The 20,928-nt window shown below is 62.0% G+C and overlaps 1 protein-coding gene across 4 annotated transcripts in view; it reads left to right on the forward strand.

Moving 5' to 3' along the window:
* The window catches only part of LRP1 (LDL receptor related protein 1), a 77,981-nt gene that overhangs the window by 24,570 nt on the left and 32,483 nt on the right, over window positions 1-20,928 (forward strand). For all 4 annotated transcript variants that reach the window (XM_082073533.1, XM_082073534.1, XM_082073536.1 and 1 more), the window contains 18 exons: window positions 10,249-10,411; window positions 10,535-10,757; window positions 11,354-11,543; window positions 12,382-12,525; window positions 12,602-12,838; window positions 13,172-13,352; window positions 13,482-13,704; window positions 14,549-14,738; window positions 14,843-14,968; window positions 15,380-15,520; window positions 15,786-15,911; window positions 16,018-16,134; window positions 16,280-16,360; window positions 17,873-18,040; window positions 18,300-18,482; window positions 19,262-19,462; window positions 20,036-20,281; window positions 20,529-20,726. In XM_082073533.1, coding sequence (XP_081929659.1) covers window positions 10,249-10,411; window positions 10,535-10,757; window positions 11,354-11,543; window positions 12,382-12,525; window positions 12,602-12,838; window positions 13,172-13,352; window positions 13,482-13,704; window positions 14,549-14,738; window positions 14,843-14,968; window positions 15,380-15,520; window positions 15,786-15,911; window positions 16,018-16,134; window positions 16,280-16,360; window positions 17,873-18,040; window positions 18,300-18,482; window positions 19,262-19,462; window positions 20,036-20,281; window positions 20,529-20,726 — 3,138 coding nt within the window. The remainder of the gene's footprint in view (window positions 1-10,248; window positions 10,412-10,534; window positions 10,758-11,353; window positions 11,544-12,381; window positions 12,526-12,601; window positions 12,839-13,171; window positions 13,353-13,481; window positions 13,705-14,548; window positions 14,739-14,842; window positions 14,969-15,379; window positions 15,521-15,785; window positions 15,912-16,017; window positions 16,135-16,279; window positions 16,361-17,872; window positions 18,041-18,299; window positions 18,483-19,261; window positions 19,463-20,035; window positions 20,282-20,528; window positions 20,727-20,928) is intronic.

The raw sequence follows: 20,928 nt of genomic DNA on the forward strand, positions 1-20,928 counted from the left end.
TGGCCCAGGCTGCCCAGGGGGTTGTGGAGTCTCCTTCTCTGCAGACATTCCAACCCGCCTGGTTCCTGTGGAACCTCATCTGGGTGTTCCTGCTCCATGGGGGGATTGCACTGGATGAGCTTTCCAGGTCCCTTCAACCCCTCACATTCTGTAATTTAATCAAGGGATGGGTCGCCTGGGTCTGGGATCCTGGTGGATCTTTTCCAGATTCGGTGTTGGTGCAGGACCAGGTTTGGACTCGCCGTGGGCTGGAGACACGCGGGGAAACGTCCTCACAGGGCCGGGTTTGTTCATCCGCACAAACGAGTCGGAGAAATGAATTTCCCCCAGCCCTGGGGGTTGTGATAAGGAGATAATGTCATTCCCCAGCTCCTCTCTGTCAGGACACCGGAGAGACCTGTGAATCCAATTAGTGCTTTCCCCTCCTTATTTGCTTCTTTATGGCATTATCTGCTAGCAGCAGGAGTCAGGCTTCCCTGGCGCCTGCTGCTAATGGGGCTCCAGTTGGCATCTGATGGGGACGATGCTGAAGGGCTGGAAATGAGCAGCCCCCAGCTGTCGGGGTGGGGCTGGGCTGGGAATTGTCCCACCCGGCTCCGTGTCCCCGCTCCGTCCCGCAGAGAGATCAGTGTCACTTGTGTTGCGGGGGATGCGTTGAATCAGTGCTGCTAACAGGGCTTGGCAGGACCTGCGGTACGCTGGAGCTTTGCTTTTCCCTGCGCTGCTGAACCCTCCCTGCTCCCCGCGGTCTCGTGTACCGATGCTCTTGTTCATGGTGACCGTCCCTCCATTCCCAAATGCCCGTGGATGTTTTTCACAGGCAGTGATTTTCTCAGTTGATCTGAGCTGGCTGGTTCCCTACCCCCAGCTCCTCTTCCAGGGACACGCTAAAAATCACAGGCCGGTGACGCCTTCCATCCATTTCTCTTAGGGAAACAAAAAAAACCCAACCCCAAAACCCACCTCTTATTGGAACTGAGTTATTTCTCTCCGCCATCAGTCGGAGCCGACTGCGGTGACTGGGGAGCCATGGGCACCTTTCTCATGTGGAGGTGATGGGGAGGACATGATGCTGGTGATGGCGGGTGGGGGTCTGGCCTGTCCCTGTCCCTATGGGGAGCTTGGAGGTGGCACCAGCCCCTGGAGCTCCGTGTCCCCTGGACCTCGGTGTCCCCTGGAGCTCAGTATCCCCTGGAGCTCAGTGTCCCCCAGAGCTCCGTGTCCCCTGGACCTTGGTGTCCCCCGGAGCTCGGTGTCCCCCGGAGCTCGGTGTCCCCTGGAGCTCAGTGTCCCCCGGAGCTCGGTGTCCCTGGAGCTCAGTGTCCCCTGGAGCTCAGTATCCCCTGGAGCTCGGTGACCCCTGGAGCTCAGTGACCCCTGGACCTTGGTGTCCCCTGGAGCTCAGTGACCCCTGGACCTTGGTGTCCCCCGGAGCTCAGTGTCCCCTGGAGCTCGGTGTCCCCCGGAGCTCAGTGTCCCCTGGAGCTCAGTATCCCCTGGAGCTTGGTGACCCCTGGAGCTCGATATCCCCTGGAGCTCAGTGTCCCCTAGAGCTCGGTGTCCCCTCCAGGCCCCGCACGGTGAACAGGACAGGACACAGTGGCACGTGCGCCAGCGGCGCAGGGGAGGGCTCGTCCTTCTGCCAGCGCCGAACGGCAACAAGGGCAGCTTGTCTCGTTCTTCCTCCCTTTCCGCTCTCCCTCCCGCTGCTCCGGGTGGAACTCCAGCTCTGCTCCTGCGCGGGGAGGATCTGGCAGGATCAAGGACACAAACCCCACGCAGGGGAGAGCTGCTCTCCAGAGCATCTCCATCGGGACCCCATGGGGGTTCCCCCAAACCCACAGCCCCCCATCCCCGCTGGTGGCCGGGGTGGGTTTAGCCCCGAAGTGCCACGACGGCACAGGAGCGGAGCCGCCCCCTCTCGGCGGCCGATCCCCCGACCCCCGGGGACTTTGTGATCCCGTGGGTTTGCTCAGCCAGATTCCAACCTCCACGTGTTTCCCGAGACAATGTCCTCGTTTGTTTGGAGTTGGGCTTCCAAAGAATTCCAAAGCAAAACAACGCACCAAAAGGGCTTCCAAGCCCTTGTGCTCTCGGGTGGCGCTGGGTCGGCGCTGGATCCCCCTCGAGGTCCCTATGGGGCTGGGCAGCTCCTGGATTCTTCACCTATGGGGAAAATACAAGAGAACGTGTGTTGGGATACACAGACCCATCCCAGCTCCCACTCCCCTGTTTTTCTCATCCCTTTTCCCCGTTTGGGGTAAAATTCCTCGGGTTTGACGCAGGAACGTCACCGCTCGGTGGGACATGCTGGGAAAGGGCTGCGGAGGCTCCTTGATTTATTATTCCTCGTTTGAAGGTTTGTTGTCCTCTATTTTCTTTCCTAAAACAAGCCCCCAGGAAGGGGTTTGAAATATCAGGACATTTGATCCCGGGTGTATTATAAACCCTAAACGATAGCAATCTGGCCGTTATTAAAATACCTTCCTGGGCAGCATCTATCTAAACAAGCATGTCTAGGAGGTTGTTTTCCTTGACTCCACTTCAGCCCCGTTACTCGTAATGACCTGTCCCGTTGCCAATGAGCAGAAGAGCTGGAGGCTTTGGGACAAATTGCTTTCAGGGCCGTGTTGCTCTGCAGAGGAATCCAAGTACATTTCTTTCCCCGCTTTGCATGGAAAGCTATTTTTCTTCCTTGCCGCCTCATCCAAGAAAGAGGCTCCGATGTGAACTTACTTGGCAAGAAAGCGGGATGATTGGTAATTTCATCTACTGATTCCTTTTCTTTTAATATTTAACTGTTTGTGGCCGTTCTTGTGGCGGTGACGGGCGCGCACCGGCGCATCAGCTCTGTCTGTTGATGGCCATGATGATTTGAACCCGTTAACCAAGTGTGTGCCGGTTTCTGTTCAACCTGGGGGCCGATCTGCTGTGGGGACTGTACTCGAGCCCCATTGGGATCATCACTGCCCATATTGGCCCCATTTCCACCTTCCTATCCCTCCACCCCCCCAAATCATCCCCATGGCGGGTCCCCACTTTCCTGTCTGGACACCCCGCTAAATCATCCGCATGGCGGGTCCCCACTTTCCTATCTGTCCACCCCCCTAAATCATCCGCATGGCGGGTCCCCACTTTCCTATCTGTCCACCCCCCTAAATCATCCGCATGGTGGGTCCCCACTTTCCTATCTGTCCACCCCCCCAAATCATCCCTATGGTGGGTCCCCACTTTCCTATCTGTCCACCCCCCCAAATCATCCCCATGGCAGGTCCCCACTTTCCTATCCCTCCACCCCCCTAAATCATCCCCATGGCAGGTCCCCACTTTCCTATCTGTCCACCCCCCCAAATCATCCCCATGGCAGGTCCCCACTTTCCTATCTGTCTACCCCCCCAAATCATCCCCATGGTGGGTCCCCACTTTCCTATCTGTCCACCCCCCCAAATCATCCCCATGGCAGGTCCCCACTTTCCTATCTGTCCACCCCCCCAAATCATCCCCATGGCAGGTCCCCACTTTCCTATCCCTCCACCCCCCAAATCATCCCTATGGCGGGTCCCCACTTTCCTATCCCTCCACCCCCCTAAATCATCCCCATGGCGTGTCCCCGCTTTCCTATCTGTCCACCCCCCCAAATCATCCCCATGGCAGGTCCCCACTTTCCTATCTGTCCACCCCCCCAAATCATCCCCATGGCAGGTCCCCACTTTCCTATCTGTCCACCCCCCTAAATCATCCGCATGGTGGGTCCCCACTTTCCTATCTGTCCACCCCCCCAAATCATCCCCATGGCAGGTCCCCACTTTCCTATCTGTCCACCCCCCCAAATCATCCCTATGGTGGGTCCCCACTTTCCTATCCCTCCACCCCCCCCAAATCATCCCTATGGCGGGTCCCCACTTTCCTATCTGTCCACCCCCCTAAATCATCCCCATGGCGGGTCCCCACTTTCCCATCCCTCCACCCCCCCAAATCATCCCCATGGCGGGTCCCCACTTTCCCATCCCTCCACCCCCCAAATCATCCCCATGGCGGGTCCCCACTTTCCCATCCCTCCACCCCCCAAATCATCCCCATGGCGGGTCCCCACTTTCCTATCTGTCCACCCCCCCAAATCATCCCTATGGTGGGTCCCCACTTTCCCATCCCTCCACCCCCCAAATCATCCCCATGGCGGGTCCCCACTTTCCTATCTGTCCACCCCCCCAAATCATTCCTATGGTGGGTCCCCACTTTCCCATCCCTCCACCCCCCAAATCATCCCCATGGCGGGTCCCGCGCTCCCCGTGTCTCTCTCCTCTCCCCCAGCAGGGAGCCAAGCGCCCTGTCCCTCCACTGAATACTTTTGCCCATGGAACGGCCTCATTAAGGCAGAGTAATTAGCGGTCCCTTGGCTGCCCTCCACGCAGCCCAGAGGACGCTCGTTCCATCTCTCCCTGCTCCCCGCAGCTCTGGGGGGGCCGCGCAGCCCTTGGGGGGGCCGCATCCCCCCCCGGGTGCATTTGCCGTGCGCGCGGCGGCCGCAGGACCCGTCCCAGCGCCGAGTCAGCCGCGCTGGCCGCGGGCCACCGGCTTCCACCCAGCGGTTCCTCCGCCGGGCTAAACAGCTTAACAGAGCCGGGGGGGTGGATTTTTGGTGTGTTTTACCCTGCGTTTCGGAGGAAACAAGGCTGACGTGATGGCGGCGGCCGCGTGCGCCGGTGTCCGTCCCATCCGCGCGCCCCCACGGCGCTGGCACAAGGACGCGGCTCAAGGACCCTCGAGGGGTGCCCGTCCGGCCCCTTGGGCGCTGGAGTTTGTCTTTGTGCCTGTCCTGTTAACACACTTCTAATTAAGGCAAATTGTCCCCAGGAGCGGTGTTTATCCACGGAGCGTGTTGCCGTTACAGAGAGCGTCTTGTTCTCCCGGGGAGGGGACGGCGGCGGGGGGAAGAGGCAGAAATTCCTCCAGATTATGGTATTATGTAAATGTATCAAACGGATCATTCCCTATAAAAAGGAAAGTAGGAAAGCGCTGTATTTGAGAAGCCCCGGGGACTGCATTCCTGACGAGCCTCCGCTCCTCGGCTGGAGGCGCTTTTGAACCGAAACATTCGGTGGTTTTTCCGAGGCTTTTTTCCGCAGGAGCCGCGTGTCGCTGGTTCTCCCAGTGCCGTGTGTCACTGGTTGTCCTAGTGCCGCGTATCTCCCGGTGCCGCTGGTTCTCCTGGTGCCGTGTGTCGCTGGTTGTCCCGGTGCTGCGTGGTTCTCCCAGTGTCGCGTGCCGCTGGTTCTCCTGGTGCCACGTGCCGCTGGTTCTCCCGGTGCCGCATGTCACTGGTTCTCCCGGTGTCGCGGGTTCTCCCGGTGCCACATGTCGCTGGTTCTCCCGGTGCCACATGTCGCTGGTTCTCCTGGTGCCGCCCATCGCTGGTTCTCCCAGTGCCGCATGTTGCAGGTTCTCCCGGTGCCGCATGTCACTGGTTCTCCCGGTGTCACTGGTTCTCCCGGTGTCACGGGTTCTCCCGGTGCCGCATGTTGCTGGTTCTCCCAGTGCCACATGTCGCAGGTTCTCCTGGTGCCACATGTCGCGGGTTCTCCCGGTGCCGCACGTCGCTGGTTCTCCCGGTGCCGCGTGTTGCAGGTTCTCCTGGTGCTGCATGTTGCAGGTTCTCCCGGTGCCGCATGTCGCTGGTTCTCCCAGTGCCGTGTGTCGCTGGTTCTCCCAGTGCCGCATGTCGCTGGTTCTCCCAGTGCCGCGTGTCGCTGGTTCTCCCGGTGCCGCGTGTCGCTGGTTCTCCCGGTGCCGCGTGTCGCTGGTTCTCCCGGTGCCGCATGTCGCTGGTTCTCCCGGTGCCGCGTGTCGCGGGTTCTCCCGGTGCCGCGTGTCGCGGGTTCTCCTGGTGCCGCGTGTCGCTGGTTCTCCCGGTGCCGTGTGTCACTGGTTCTCCCGGTGCCGCATGTCGCTGGTTCTCCCGGTGCCACATGTCGCAGGTTCTCCTGGTGCCGCATGTCGCTGGTTCTCCCGGTGCCGCATGTTGCAGGATCTCCCGGTGCCGCATGTCGCTGGTTCTCCCGGTGCCGTGTGTTGCTGATTCTCCCGGTGCCGTGTGTCGCTGGTTCTCCCGGTGCCGTGTGTCGCTGGTTCTCCCGGTGCCGCGTGTTGCAGGTTCTCCCGGTGCCGCATGTTGCAGGTTCTCCCGGTGCTGCGTGTTGCAGGTTCTCCCGGTGCCGGATGTTGCAGGTTCTCCCGGTGCCGCATGTTGCAGGTTCTCCCGGTGCCGCGGGGGTGAGTTGGGCACGTTCCCCTGACCCGGAGCAGCAGGATGCGGCGCCGGCTGCCCCAGGGGCTGCTCTCCCGGTGGGACCGGCAGTTTTGGTGTGTGCGTGTCCGCTCGGGGGTTGCACCGGTACCCCCGCACGGGGCTGCAGCCCAAACGCTTCGGGCACGGGGGTTTGTGTGAGAAACACGGGCTGTTCTTAGGGGATGCGCTGGGACATAAATACTCTGTATTGAAAAGCGAGGTGGGAATGTCAGCAGCAGCGCTCAGTCCGGCTTCCATCTGTCCCGTGTGCTGGGTGACAATGCGCCGCAGCAGAGCGGGGACCTTTGGTGACAGCACCGCGCTTGGTGATGGTTTTAGCCACCTCAAAGGGGAGTTTTGCACTGAGGGTCCCCAGCAGAGCCTGGACCGGCGTCCCTGTCCCACTGCAGACACCCCATGGATTGATTCCCTTTAGGAATCCCAGCCCAGAGGTGGGATTTGTGCTGAGCACTGATTCCTGAGCTCCTTGCACCTTCACCGCCGCGAGCTGCTGAGCTGCACGCATCTTCATTGCAGCTGTTTCAGGGCTGTGTCGAAATGCGTGTTTGAGCGAAGATTCCGCGTTTCCTTCCTCCTCGTGTCAGGCCGCAATTGATGTGTTTGCAGACTGCACAACAACTGATTCATGCAGAGGAAAGTTATGTGCTGGGTCAGCAAAGCTGCTTCTGCAAAAAAACCCACAGCCTTGCAGTGCTTGAGCGGTGTGGGGTAAATCAGATGCTCCAAGGCCAGGCTTAAGGGGGGAGAACCTCCGGCTTTAGCTCCTGTGAACACCCATCGAGCTGGTGACCCACTGGTGTCAAGGAACAGGACAAGATGCTCCCAGCCCCACCGGGTGCAGGATGAGGTTGGATTTGGTGTGGGACACATCAGATGCTCCAAGGTCAGGGTTAAGGGGGCAGAACCTCCGGCATTAGCTCCTGTGGACACCCATGGAGCTGCTGACCCACTGGTGTCAAGGAACAGGACAAGGTGCTCCCAGCCCCACCGGGTGCAGGATGAAGTTGGATTGGGTGGGGGGAATGTTATTGCTGTGTCCCACACCCCACGTTGGGCACCGATAGATCTCTCACCGTTTACTTCAGGGCGATAATAAACATGCTGAGAGTGCCTGGGAAGGCTTGTAAGAGTTATCAGGGCCAAGAGCTTCTTGGGTTGAGGCTGGAGGCTTCTGCCTCTCCCCAGGTGCACCCTGGTAGGGTCACAACAGGTGTCAGTGGGTGCTGGAGGAGGACACGGAGCTGGACGTGGCTCCTCAAGCCTTCAGCTTCAAACAGCGGTGGCCGCGGGGAGGAAAATCCGAGCACGCAGCTTCTTTTGCGGCGGGGATTTCAGCACCAGCTCGGTCAGGATCGCTCGGTTCGCGGTGAGTGCGAAACCAGGAAACATCTGTGCCGGGTGGGTTTCGGAGTTTGCTGAAGTTGCCAGCCCGCCCTTGTTGAGCAACGCGCTGCGTGCACGGTGATGAACCCCTCGGTGCTCCCTCTGCCCTCCCTCTCAAACCCAGTCAAACCCAGTTCAACCAGCAGCGTCCGTGGGCAGCGAGCGCTCGGACCCCGAATCGCCAGCCCGGTGGGGCGCGTGGGCTCCTTCCAGCTTTCCAGTTGACATTCCCCGTTCTGTGCCCCCACGAGCTCATTTTCAACCACGAGCAAACACAGAAACCTTGGGAAATGAGTTGTGCGTGTTGCAATTGCTTGCGACACCCGCCGATGGTTGAGCAAGGAGGGGGCCTTGACTCCGGGATGGGAACTGGGGGGGGGGACGCACTGGTCAACCAGCCCTGCACTGGGAGCTGGGGTGGGAGGAGGGGGGTGGTCGCTGCCTCCATCTCCTTCTCTCCATGTTGTTCACAGGAGCCGTCCATGGCCAGGGTGCCCCTGAGCTGGGTCCGTGCCATGGGACGCGGTCCCTGGTCACACTGGGGGGACACGCGGCACCGTGGGGGGAGACGCCGCGTCCCTGGCTCCCGTGCCAAGGAGTGAGTGGGGGGAGAGCTCTGTGCGGGCTTAAAAATAGACATTTGCTAAATGAGCTTCCACTGCAAGTTCAAGAGGAAATCCAGGTTTAGCCGAGGCTACAAGAAAGAGCTGCAAATGATAATAAAACCCGATTCCTGCGAAGGAGGAGGGAGGAGGATGGCGAGCGCCGGGAGAAGGAGCGGGCTGAAAAACAAAAGCCTTTGAGGAGGGTAATGCTTTCCAGCTGCAAAAATACAGCCTGGGAGAAGAGCAAGTGCTTGCGTCACCCCCGCTCGGAGCTGGGGCCCGAGCGGAGCCCCCCGGGAGCGCCGGGACCCCCGGCGGGGAGAGGAAAACCGCGCCGGGCAGCGGGCGGCTGGAACGCTCCGGCTTGTTTTGGCCGCGCTCTCGTCTGATTCCTGCCCAGCCTTCGGGTGCCGTGTCAATGAGCTTGTCCCTCCCCGGCCGTGCCCCCGCGACGCTGGGGTTCTGGGGGACGCTGATGGTGGATTGAGGTGCGGGCGTTAGTGCTGAGCGCCCGCGGCCGGGTCCGGGGGGCAGCCGGGGGTCCCTGTGGGGCTGGGGATGTCTGTCCGTCCGTCCGTCCGTCCGCCCCTGCTTGGATCGCTCCCCGGATCCTGTGACTCTGACTCAGCCGCGCAGGCGCCAGCCAGGACCTGCTTTTTTGGGGAATTCTTTGCACATCCCTTTGCCGCGTTTCTGCGCAGCGTGACTCAGGCGGCCCCGCGGCGGCACGGAGCGCGGCCCTGCCGGCCCCACGCCGCCCCCCGCGCTCCGTTTTGGGGCCGTTTTGCGCCAACACTTCTGTGGGGGGCGCAGCATCCCCGGCTTTGCCAGCTCTGGCACTTTGGGCACAGCGGGAGCCCCATGGGGCCTTTGGCTCGGCTGCTTTGATGCGAATTCCCCAGCTTTGGCTGTTTCCACTCGTTCTTACGAGATGCATCACGCTGGGCGGTGTCCATGGGCGCCGCGGCCTCACCCTTGCGGGGCGCAGGGCGCTTGGTCACCAGCGGCCATCGCCACGACATCCCCATCCCCATCCCCGTGGCCTCTGGATAATCTTGGGGTTTGGGTTTGCGCTGGGACAGGGGAACCCCCAAGTGCCAGAACCTCTTGGGCGCCTCGTGGCGCTGCGGCGGGGAAGGGCTCGATACCATCAGGCGAGCAGGGGGAGTGCGGGGCGTTGCAAAATGTCCTGGCTTGATTCATGTTTTCCCTCCCGAGCTTGTGCGCCGGTTAATAATTCAGCAGCGTCTGGCCCTGCTCGCCGGGGCTGTCTGGGTCCCGGTGGCCTCGGGTGGGCGGGTGGCCTGCTCGGCTTCGCCCGTGCCGGCCGCGGTGCCGCCGCGGAGTCTCGGGGGGCACCAACCCAAAGGATGGAGCGCCGGAGCACTTGGCGTCTCCCGGAGCTTCCGGGAGCCGCGGCCTGGCAAGAAGGGGCTGAGCAGCACCAAGCGCCGGCCTGGTTGCGAGGAAGGAATTTGGGTTCATTGGGTTTATCCGATTTAACAGGCTTTCACTGGTTTAATTAAATACTCCAGCGCTGCGTGCCAGATGCTGTCTCACCTGCTTCAGGGCGTCCTGGCGGCTCCGGATTAGTCCTGCCCGAGCGGGGCTCTGCCGTGGGGCCCGTGCCGCCCCGGCCCAGGCGTTTGCCGTCCCCATATTGCGGGTTGTGGGTGAGGGTGGCAGAGCCTGGCCCAGGCTGCCCAGGGGGTTGTGGAGTCTCCTTCTCTGCAGACATTCCAACCCGCCTGGTTCCTGTGGAACCTCATCTGGGTGTTCCTGCTCCATGGGGGGATTGCACTGGATGAGCTTTCCAGGTCCCTTCAACCCCTGACATTCTGGGGTTCTGTGGGGTGCCCAGTGGCCGGGGATGTGGTCAGAGACCCCACGTGTGGGGCTTCTGGCTCCTGGCTGCCCCCTCCCTGCATAACCCCACCCCTTCTTCCCCCCCAGACGTGGAGCAGATGGCTATCGACTGGCTCACGGGCAACTTCTACTTCGTGGACGACATCGACGACAGGATCTTTGTCTGCAACAAGAACGGAGTCACCTGCGTCACGCTGCTGGACCTGGAGCTGTACAACCCCAAGGGGATCGCGCTGGACCCTGCTATGGGGTAAGAGTCCTGCTTGAGGGTGGGAGGTGACAGCGTGAGCCATCTGTATGTCTGTGTCCGCCCTTTTCTGGGTGGAACGTGGCATCCTGGCTCTGAGCTCCCGCTTTTGCCCTTCTTGCACAGCAAAGTGTTCTTCACGGACTACGGGCAGATCCCCAAGGTGGAGCGCTGCGACATGGACGGGCAGAACCGCACCAAGCTGGTGGACAGCAAGATCGTGTTCCCCCACGGCATCACCCTGGACTTGGTGAACCGGCTGGTTTACTGGGCTGACGCCTACCTGGACTACATCGAGGTGGTGGACTACGAAGGCAAGAACAGACACACCATCATCCAGGGCATCCTGGTGAGCAGGGGGCAGGGGGATCTCATGCAGAGTGGCTGGGGGCACATCAGAGCTGGAGGGCGCTGGGCCACAGGTTCTCATGGGCCCCTCATCATTAGAAAGGCATTGAAGTACTAGAGAGGGTGCAGAGGAGGCAACAAAGCTATTGAGGGGCTGGAGCACAAGTGTGATGGGAGCGGCTGAGGGAGCTGGGGGGTTCAGCTGGAGAACAGGAGCTGAGGGGAGACCTTCTGATCTCTGAACTGCCTGAAAGGAGCTTGGAGCATGGAGGGGGTTGGGCTGTGCTCCCAAGTGATAAAACAAGAGGAAATGGTCTCAAGTTGCACCAGGGGAGGTTGAGGTTGGATATTAGGACGATATTCGTCCTGGAAAGGGTTGTTGGGCATTGAACAGGCTGCCCAGGGCAGTGCTGGAGTCACCATCCCTGGAGGGGTTTAAAAGGTGTTTAGACAAGGTTCTTAGGGACATGGTTTAGTGCTGGAGTTGGGTGAGGTTATGGTTGGACTTGGTGATCCTGAGGGTCTCTTGCCACTGAAATGATTCAATGATTCTATGTCTCCTAAATTCCTTGTGGACGCCTGCACGGTGCCTTCCAGATCGAGCACCTCTACGGGCTCACCGTCTTCGAGAACTACCTCTACGCCACCAACTCGGACAACGCCAACGCCCAGCAGAAAACCAGCGTCATCCGCGTCAACCGCTTCAACAGCACCGAGTACCAGGTGGTAACGCGGGTGGACAAGGGGGGAGCCCTGCACATCTACCACCAGCGGCGACAGCCCACAGGTGGGACCCCGAAAAGGGACGAGCGGCTGCTTGGAGCCCAGAGGCCGAGTGGGGATGGGGATGCGGATGGGGATGGGGATGAGGATGGGGATGAGGATGGGGGTGGGGATGAGAATGAGGGTGGGGATGGGGATGAGGATAGGGATGAGAATGAGGGTGGGGATGAGGATGGGGATGAGGATGGAGATGGGGATGGGGATGGGGATGGGGATGAGGATGGGGATGAGAATGAGGGTGGGGATGAGGATGAGGGTGGGGATGAGGATGAGGGTGGGGATGAGGGTGGGGATGAGGATGGGGATGAGAATGAGGGTGGGGATGGGGATGAGGGTGGGGATGGGGATGAGGATGGGGATGGGGATGAGGATGGGGATGAGGATGGGGATGGGGATGAGAATGAGGGTGGGGATGGGGATGAGGGTGGGGATGGGGATGAGGATGGGGATGGGGATGGGGATGAGGATGGGGATGAGAATGAGGGTGGGGATGGGGATGAGGGTGGGGATGGGGATGAGGATGGGGATGGGGATGAGGATGGGGATGAGGATGGGGATGGGGATGAGAATGAGGGTGGGGATGAGGATGAGGATGGGGATGGGCTGCACCTTCCGAGTTCCCTTGCCTCACGGGGCCGGACACCAAAGATGGGTTCGCTTGCCCCGGAGCCTGTGTTGGCCAATGGCCGGGATCTCTGGGGGGCAGGGACCCCCCTAAAGCCCAGAGAGCCGCTGTCAGGCTGGCAGCACCCACAAGCCCATCTCCCGCATCCCTGCGGCTGCAGCCGAGCGTGGCCAGGCCACCTCTGCCCCGCCGCTGGAGCCCGCGCTCTGCCTTGCAGTGAGGAGCCATGCCTGCGAGCCCGACCAGTTCGGCAAGCCGGGGGGCTGCTCGGACATCTGCCTCCTCGGGAACAGCCACAAGACCCGAACCTGCCGGTGCCGCTCTGGGTTCAGCCTGGGCAGCGACGGGAAGTCCTGCAAAAGTGAGTCGCGGGGCGCGAGGCGGCCGGCGCTTGTCCCGGTGCCACCCTGGTGACGGTTGTCCCCGCGTCCCTGCAGAGCCCGAGCACGAGCTGTTCCTGGTGTACGGGAAGGGGCGTCCGGGCATCATCCGTGGGATGGACATGGGGGCCAAGGTGCCGGATGAGCACATGATCCCCATCGAGAACCTCATGAACCCCCGCGCGCTGGACTTCCACGCCGAGACCGGCTTCATCTACTTCGCCGACACCACGAGCTACCTCATCGGGCGCCAGAAGATCGACGGCACAGAGCGAGAAACCATCCTGAAGGACGGTGTGTGGCCGAGGGTCCAGCCCAGCGCTGGAACCCCCCGCGCGCCGCAGTGACGGCCGTCAGCACATTTCCTTGTGTCTCCCTGTGTCTTTGACCCTTAAAACTAAGCTCTGAAGCTGCTGTTTGGGTTTGTCTGTAACTAGAGAGAGGTACAGAGCACATGCCCCGTGCTCCACGTGGCCGCGGTACCCTGGGAGGGCTGGGGGGTCCGTCGTCGCCGTCGGTTTGAGTCGGGAGCGGGTGGTGCTGGACACCCCGTGAATCATATGGAGCTCTCACTTCCACTTCTTGTCAGCCCTGGTGATGAGCGCCCGCTCCTCCTTTTTCCCCAAGGCATCCACAACGTGGAAGGGATCGCCGTGGACTGGATGGGGAACAACCTGTACTGGACGGACGACGGCCCCAAGAAGACCATCAGTGTGGCTCGACTGGAAAAGGCCGCCCAGATGCGGAAGACGCTGATCGAGGGGAAGATGACCCACCCCCGAGCCATCGTGGTGGACCCTCTGAACGGGTGCGGGTGCCCCGGGGGGACAGGGTGGTGACAACGGGCTCTCCTGCCCGAGCTCACGTCTCGGAGCAGCGGGGGGGTGAGCTACGAGCCGGCTCGTGCGCCGCGGTCACAGCGCGGTGTCTGTGGCAGGTGGATGTACTGGACGGACTGGGAGGAGGATCCCAAGGACAGCAAGAGGGGCAAGATTGAGAGAGCCTGGATGGATGGTTCCAACCGCAACATCTTCATCACCTCCAAGACTGTCCTGTGGCCCAACGGGCTGAGCCTGGACATCCCGGCTAAGATCCTCTACTGGGTGGACGCTTTCTACGACCGCATCGAGATGGTTTATCTCAACGGCACCGAGCGCAAGGCAAGTGGAGGCCCCTCGGACGCCGGTCAGGCCGGGGGCAGCCGAGCTGTTGCTGCCACGTTCAGCCACGCTGCCCTGTCCCTTCCTGTCCGCTCCCAGCGTCCCTGCTGGGGTTGAACCCGGGCGGGCAACACAACCACACAGCCGCTCACTCACCCCCCGCAATGGGAGAGAATCAAAAGGGAGAAACTTGGATTGAGATCAACTCAGTTTAATAAAATAACAAAATACTAATACACTGCTAGTAAATATATGTAGAAAATAGAAATAAAGGATGCTCAAGGCAATTCCTCGTGAACACGCTGAGCAGCCAGTGCCAGGAAACGGCACCTGGTCCCAAAGCCGATCCCAGAGAGAGAAAAGAGGAGAAAGGCAGAAAGGCTCAGAGGCCTCTGCAAAATGGTAAAAGCCGAACTAAACATCCCAACCAAAAACTCCCCCGTCTGCGCCCCAGAGAGAGAGCAGAGGAGACAACCAGAGAGTCCCAACTCTCCTTAAATAATTAGTGTGACACCAGTGGGCTGGAACACTGTGATTGCTCCGTGTGGGTGTCAGTCCAGCTCTGTCCGTCCATCCCCTTCCTCGCTGCCTCACCCCTGTGGGCAGAGCTCAGAGTGTCCTTGGCTCTCAGAGCAGAGCGATTCAAACCATGAACCCTGTGCTGGGCTGGGATCTGCTTGTTCTCAACCTGAGTGCAAATCATGAGCGTGCTGGCTGGGAAAGAGAAAGGTTTGTAATGCAGGAAGGAAATCAACCCATTTTCAGTCCAACCAGCGCGATCCCTTGCCCTGTCCTGCCACTCGGGGTGTCCCCCAGCTAACATTGAGCCTCTCTGTGCCCGCAGATCGTGTACGAGGGCCCCGAGCTCAATCACGCCTTCGGGCTGTGCCACTATAGCAGCTTCCTCTTCTGGACCGAGTACCGCAGCGGCAGCATCTACCGGCTGGACCAGGCCTCCAAGGTGGTGAGCCTGCTCCGCAACGAGCGCCCGCCCATCTTCGAGATCCGCATGTACGACGCGCAGCAGCAACAAGGTGCCCGGCACGGCGGGGACCCCGCGGCGAGGGGCTGGGGGCACCCCCGTGGGTTACTCTGGGTGCCGAGTCCCGGTTATTCACCCCCCGTCGTGCCTCCGCAGTGGGATCCAACAAGTGCCGCGTCAACAACGGCGGCTGCAGCAGCCTGTGCCTGGCCACCCCGCGGGGCCGGCAGTGCGCCTGCGCCGAGGACCAGATCCTGGGACCCGACTCTGTCACCTGCCAGGGTAGGCGGCCTTGGGGACCCACACGGGAAGGCTGGGGACATGGGGGACGTGGGGTGTGCGGCTCCGCTCTGGCCCATCGGCAGCAATGGGCTGGGGGGCTGGTTTGGGGACGAGTCGTGTTCCCGGCTCAGGTTTCTGCTCTGCAGCCAGCGCGGGGCAGAGCCGGGTCCAGGGCTGCGAGCCCGCGTGGTGCTGTGCTTCGCCAGCTTAAATGAGAGAGGTGAAGCTCTGCCCCTTGCTCGTGGGCTCCACCTTCGTTTGGCGCTTTGGGGTGGGTGTACGTGGGCACGAGTGTCTGTGAACGCTCTCAGGGCTGCTGGGCGGTCGTGTAGACACGTGGGGACACAGGACTGTCCCTGCTGCCTTCCACTTGGTTAAAATCATCCCTTCCCTCTGCTTTTCCCTTGCCAGCCAACCCGTCCTACATCCCCCCTCCGCAGTGCCAGCCCGGGGAGTTCGCCTGCAAGAACAACCGCTGCATCCAGGAGCGCTGGAAATGCGACGGGGACAACGACTGCCTGGACAACAGCGACGAGGCCCCTGAGCTCTGCCGTGCGTAACCACCCCCTGCGCGGTGCGACAGCGGTTGACGTGCTGCTGGGGCAGCAGGATTGGGGCTGAGCTTTCTCCAGATGTGGAAACAGTGGCTGGGTTGGGGTCGGGCAGCCAGGAGCCCTGTGTCGCGTCCCCAGCTCTAGGAGGGGAGTGGGCTGGAGCGGTTGAGGGGGGATATTGGAGGTTCCCTTCCCTTTGCTCTCTGTTTTTGGAGTTGGGGGTGGGATGGAGAAGGGCAGGTCCTGAGTGTGTCTCCCCACAGACCAGCACACGTGCCCCTCGGACCGTTTCAAGTGCAAGAACAACCGCTGCATCCCCAACCGCTGGCTCTGCGATGGGGACAACGACTGCGGGAACAACGAGGACGAGTCCAACTCCACCTGCTCGGGTGAGGAACCTGCAGGGTGGGGAGCAGCGGGAGAGCTTGCGCCGCTGTGCCGAGCCACCGCCAGCTCCTAAAGCTCTGTCTGTCTGTCTGTCTGTCCCCGGGCCAGCTCGGACCTGCTCCCCCAACCAGTTCTCCTGTGCCAGCGGGCGCTGCATCCCCATCTCCTGGACGTGCGACCTGGACGACGACTGCGGGGACCGCTCCGATGAGTCTGCCTCATGTGGTGAGCTGGGATGGGGAGCACTGGGAGCGCTGGGAGCGCTGGGCCCTTTGGGGGAGCGCTGCTCCTCACCCCACCGATGGAGCGGGTGTGAGATCGGGGCGTGGGGTGTCTCCGCGATGCTGACGGTGCCTCCGCCTCCTCGCAGCCTACCCGACCTGCTTCCCCTTGACGCAGTTCACCTGCAACAACGGCCGCTGCATCAACATCAACTGGCGCTGTGACAACGGTGAGGACCGCGGCCGCGCCGCTGCCGGGGGGGCGCAGCCGAGATCAGACGCAGGGGTGCCAGCCTGGCAGGAGCCCCCGTCCCTGCAAAAGCCACTTGCGCTGACCCGCAGAGCCCGGCCCTGCGGGGAGGAGGCTTTAGCTGGAGCTGTGAGCACGTCCTGCAGCGCCCAGCCCCGCGTTTTCCTTGGCTGCCCTTGGGGGAGCGCACGTTGCAGGGATTGTTTCAGCAGACCTTGGTGTTCTTTGCAAGGTGGCCGAAACCCTGCCCCAGTTTTCAAGGCGAGCGGCTTGTGCTGCTGCGGCTGAGCCGTCCCAGAGCCCCGCGCAGGCAGGAGAGGTCTCAGGTCTGGCCTCGGATCCGTTCCCAGGCCCAGGCTGGGTAGAGGGGGTTTGCCCCAAGGCTCCCCAGTCCCTCCCCTGCGTCTGCTCTCACCCCCCGGCCGCTCGCGGTGCCTGCGCAGCCTCTGTGTCCCTCTCCATGTGCCGGCGTCACTGTGGTTTCGTTCCGCTCTCTGTGCGTGTGCCGTGTCGTGGTGTTTTGTTTGTCATTGTGCCCACTCTCCTGTCTGGTTGGTTCTGTGTTTCAGAAAAAGATTGTGGGGATGGCTCTGACGAAAAGAACTGTCCAAAACCTACCGGTTAGTGCATAGATCAACATGCACCAGCCCCAACCTGGCCCCACGCAGCCCCCAAACCTGCCCCCCTAGAGTGCTGAGAGCTCCGGGGGTGCTCCTATAGACACCGGCAGTGCCCCCCATGTTTGGCAGTGCCCCCCATCTGTGGCAGTGCCCCCCATCTGTGGCAGTGCCCCCCATCTTTGGCAGTGCCCCCCAGCTGTGGCAGTGCCCCCCATGTTTGGCAGTGCCCCCCAGCTCTGGCTCACCGAGTGCGTTTGGTGAAGCTGCTGGTGGTGGGATCTTGGAGCAGTTGGGGCTCTGCCGCAGCAGGAGCCGCCGAAGCCACCAGCAGCCCCAGTGCCATTGTCCCCACGTCTGTCACCAGCTCCCCTGTGCAAATGGCCTTTAGCTGCAATGGAGTGGAGCCCCGTGGTGGTTCCAGCCCCTGCCCGCTGTGGCAGCGCCCTCAGGCAAGCGACACCCCCAAATTGGCCATAGCAGCCCCCCAGCTGTGCCCCGTAGGGAGCGCACCGTCCCCAGACCCCCCCACCCGGAGCGGCCCCGCGCGCCCTCCCGGCCCCCCCAGGTTCATGGCTGATCTATGCAGTTTCTGTGTTTCATTTTCTCTGTGCGCTGCTGCTGCTGTGGCGGGGGGGCGGGAGGGCCGGGGGGTCTCTGCTCATCCTGGCCTCCCCGCGGGGGTCCCGCTGCGAGGGGCTGCCCGTCGCCCCGCTCCTGCCGCCGCTGTGGAACCGCTCCATCCCATCCCTCCTGTTCCTGCTTCCCCGCTCTGGCGAGGGGTCTGTGCCTCGTGGCTCTTGCTGTGGCTCCGCCAGCCCCCCCAGCCGGCCGGGCACCCCCTGAACCCCCTCCCGCTGCCTTTCCCTCCGCAGACAACGACTGCGGGGACAATAGTGACGAGGCGGGCTGCAGCCACTCCTGCTCCAGCAACCAGTTCAAGTGCAACAGCGGGCGCTGCATCCCCGTGCACTGGACCTGCGACGGGGACAACGACTGCGGGGACTACAGCGACGAGACTCACGCCAACTGCACCAACCAGGGTGAGGCTGGGCTGGCCCTCGGTGTCCCCATGGGGGTCCCAGGTCCTGCGGGCGATGGGGGGGTGAGCGCGGGCGATGGAGCCTCTCAGGCGTCAGCTTTGCTGCCGTCCTGCCTGGAGAGCCAAAAGCCCCCACTTCCAGACAGGGAATCTGCCCACCCAAGTAGCCCCTCTGGGTACCCCCAGTTCTCCTCCTGCCCCCCAAGCCCCCCGGCTCCTCCAGGCGCGGTTGGTGACCGGGTGCTGTGTCCTCCCACCAGCCACGCGCCCCCCCGGGGGCTGCCACACCGACGAGTTCCAGTGCCGGCTGGACGGGCTCTGCATCCCCATGCGCTGGCGCTGCGACGGCGACACGGACTGCATGGACTCCAGCGACGAGAAGAACTGCGAGGGGGTCACCCACGTCTGCGACCCCAATGTCAAGTTTGGCTGCAAGGACTCAGGTGAGAGCAGGGGAGGGGGGACCTGGGTAGGAACAACTCCAGGTCCCAGTATAAGTTGGGAATGAGGTGTTGGAGCGGTAAAAAGGGACCTGGGGGTCCTGGGGACAGCAGGGTGACCATGAGCCAGCACTGGGCCCTTGTGGCCAGGAAGCCAATGGGACCTGGGGTGGGTTAGAAGGGGGTGGTCAGTAGGTCAGAGAGGTTCTCCTGCCCCTCTGCCCTGCCCTTGAAAAAAGGGTTTAGTTCAGATACTATCAAGATACACTTAGCGAACATATATATATGCATACATACATACGTACATATATATATAATATATGCAGCCATAGCACCCTGAGAATGCCCGATCTGGGAAGCTAAGCAGGGTCGGGCCCGGTCAGTACTTGGATGGGAGACCAGCTGGGAATTCCAGGTGCTGTGGGCTGAGCCAGCACTGGGCCCTTGTGGCCAGGAAGCCAATGGTACCTGGGGTGGGTTAGAAGGGGGTGGTCAGTAGGTCAGAGAGGTTCTCCTGCCCCTCTGCTCTGCCCTGGGGAGACCACACCTGGAATCTTGTGTCCAGTTGTGGCCCCTCAGTTCCAGCAGGACAGGGAACTGCTGGAGAGAGTCCAGCGCAGCCACCAAGATGCTGGAGGGAGTGGAGCATCTCCCGTGTGAGGAAAGGCTGAGGGAGCTGGGGCTCTGGAGCTTGGAGGCGTTGGGGTGACACCAGCTCCGGGGCGGCCAGAACCCCAGGTAACTGAAATAACATGTCTGTGTGTGATCTCCCCTCCCGGCAGCCCGCTGCATCAGCAAGGCCTGGGTCTGTGACGGGGACAGCGACTGCGAGGACAACTCGGACGAGGAGAACTGCGAGTCGCTGGTGTGCAAACCCCCCTCGCACACCTGCGCCAACAACACGTCCATTTGCCTCCCCCCTGAGAAGCTCTGCGACGGCTCCGACGACTGCGGGGACGGCTCCGACGAGGGCGAGCTCTGCGGTGAGCACGCGGTGTCCCCAGGATGTGCAATGTCCCCAGGATGCGCAATGTCCCCAGGATGCGGGGTGTCCCCAGGACGTGGGGTGTCCCCAGGACGTGGGTTTTCCCCAGGATGCGGGGTGTCCCCAGGACATGGGGTGTCCCCAGGATGCACATTGTCCCCAGGACGTGGGGTCACCCCAGGATGCGCGATGTCCCCAGGACATGGGGTGTCCCCAGAATGCGTGGTGTCCCCAGGACTCGAGGTGTCTCCAGGACATGCAATGTCCCCAGGACATGAGGTGTCCCCAGGACGCACAATGTCCCCAGGACACGCAATGTCCCCAGGACGCAGGGTGTCCCCAGGACGTGGGGTGTCCCCAGGATGCGCGGTGTCCCCAGGATACACGGTGTCCCAAGGACGTGGGGAGTCCCCAGGATGCACGGTGTCCCCAAGACGCGCAATGTCCCCAGGACACGGGGTGTCCCCAGTACACACGGTGTCCCCAGGATGCAGGGTGTCCCCGGTACACGCGGTGTCCCCAGGCTGGCAGCAGGACGAGGACCTGACGAGCGTGTCCTCTCCCTGCACAGACCAGTGCTCCCTGAACAACGGCGGCTGCAGCCACAACTGCACCGTGGCCCCCGGCGAGGGCATCGTCTGCTCCTGTCCCCTGGGCATGGAGCTGGGCTCGGACAACAAGACCTGCCAGATCCAGAGCTACTGCGCCAAGCACCTCAAGTGCAGCCAGAAGTGCGAGCAGGACAAGTACAACGTCAAGTGCTCCTGCTACGAGGGCTGGATGCTGGAGCCCGACGGCGAGAGCTGCCGCAGCCTGGGTGCGTGTGGGGCTGCAGGGCTGCCTGTCTGCCTGTCACAGAGTGTCCCCATGTCCCCCGGCTCTCAGGGGCAGCGGCAGTGGAGCTGAGGACCGTGCTGATGGGCACAGCTGGGTCCTGGGGGGATCTGCTTGCTGATGGTGGCCACATTGCTTGTCCCCCCCCAGCACGAGCTGCCCTTGGGGGTGCGGGTGGTCCCGCAACCCCTGCCAGTCGCCTCCTTCTGACCCTGCTCTGCTCTCCCCAGACCCCTTCAAGCCGTTCATCATCTTCTCCAACCGCCACGAGATCCGCCGCATCGACCTGCACCGGGGCGACTACAGCGTCCTGGTCCCCGGGCTGCGCAACACCATCGCCTTGGACTTCCACCTCAACCAGAGCTCGCTGTACTGGACCGACGTGGTGGAGGACAAAATCTACAGGGGAAAGCTGCTGGAGAACGGGGGTGCGTGGCGCTGGGTGGGGGCCAGATGAACGGGACGGTTCTGGGGTGGGGTGACTGCTGGAGCCCACAGCCCCTGGAGTGATCCCGTCCAAAGTGGCTTGTTATGCAGGAGTTAATTAGCACTCGCAGCACTTCCCTAATGATAATTGCAGCCTAGCAGCTGGGAGCACAAAACCGGGTCCCCTCCCCATCAGTGCTGTGG

The sequence above is a fragment of the Streptopelia decaocto genome, assembly GCF_964273445.1.
Source record: "Streptopelia decaocto genome assembly, chromosome: 27".
Classification (NCBI taxonomy): domain Eukaryota; kingdom Metazoa; phylum Chordata; class Aves; order Columbiformes; family Columbidae; genus Streptopelia; species Streptopelia decaocto.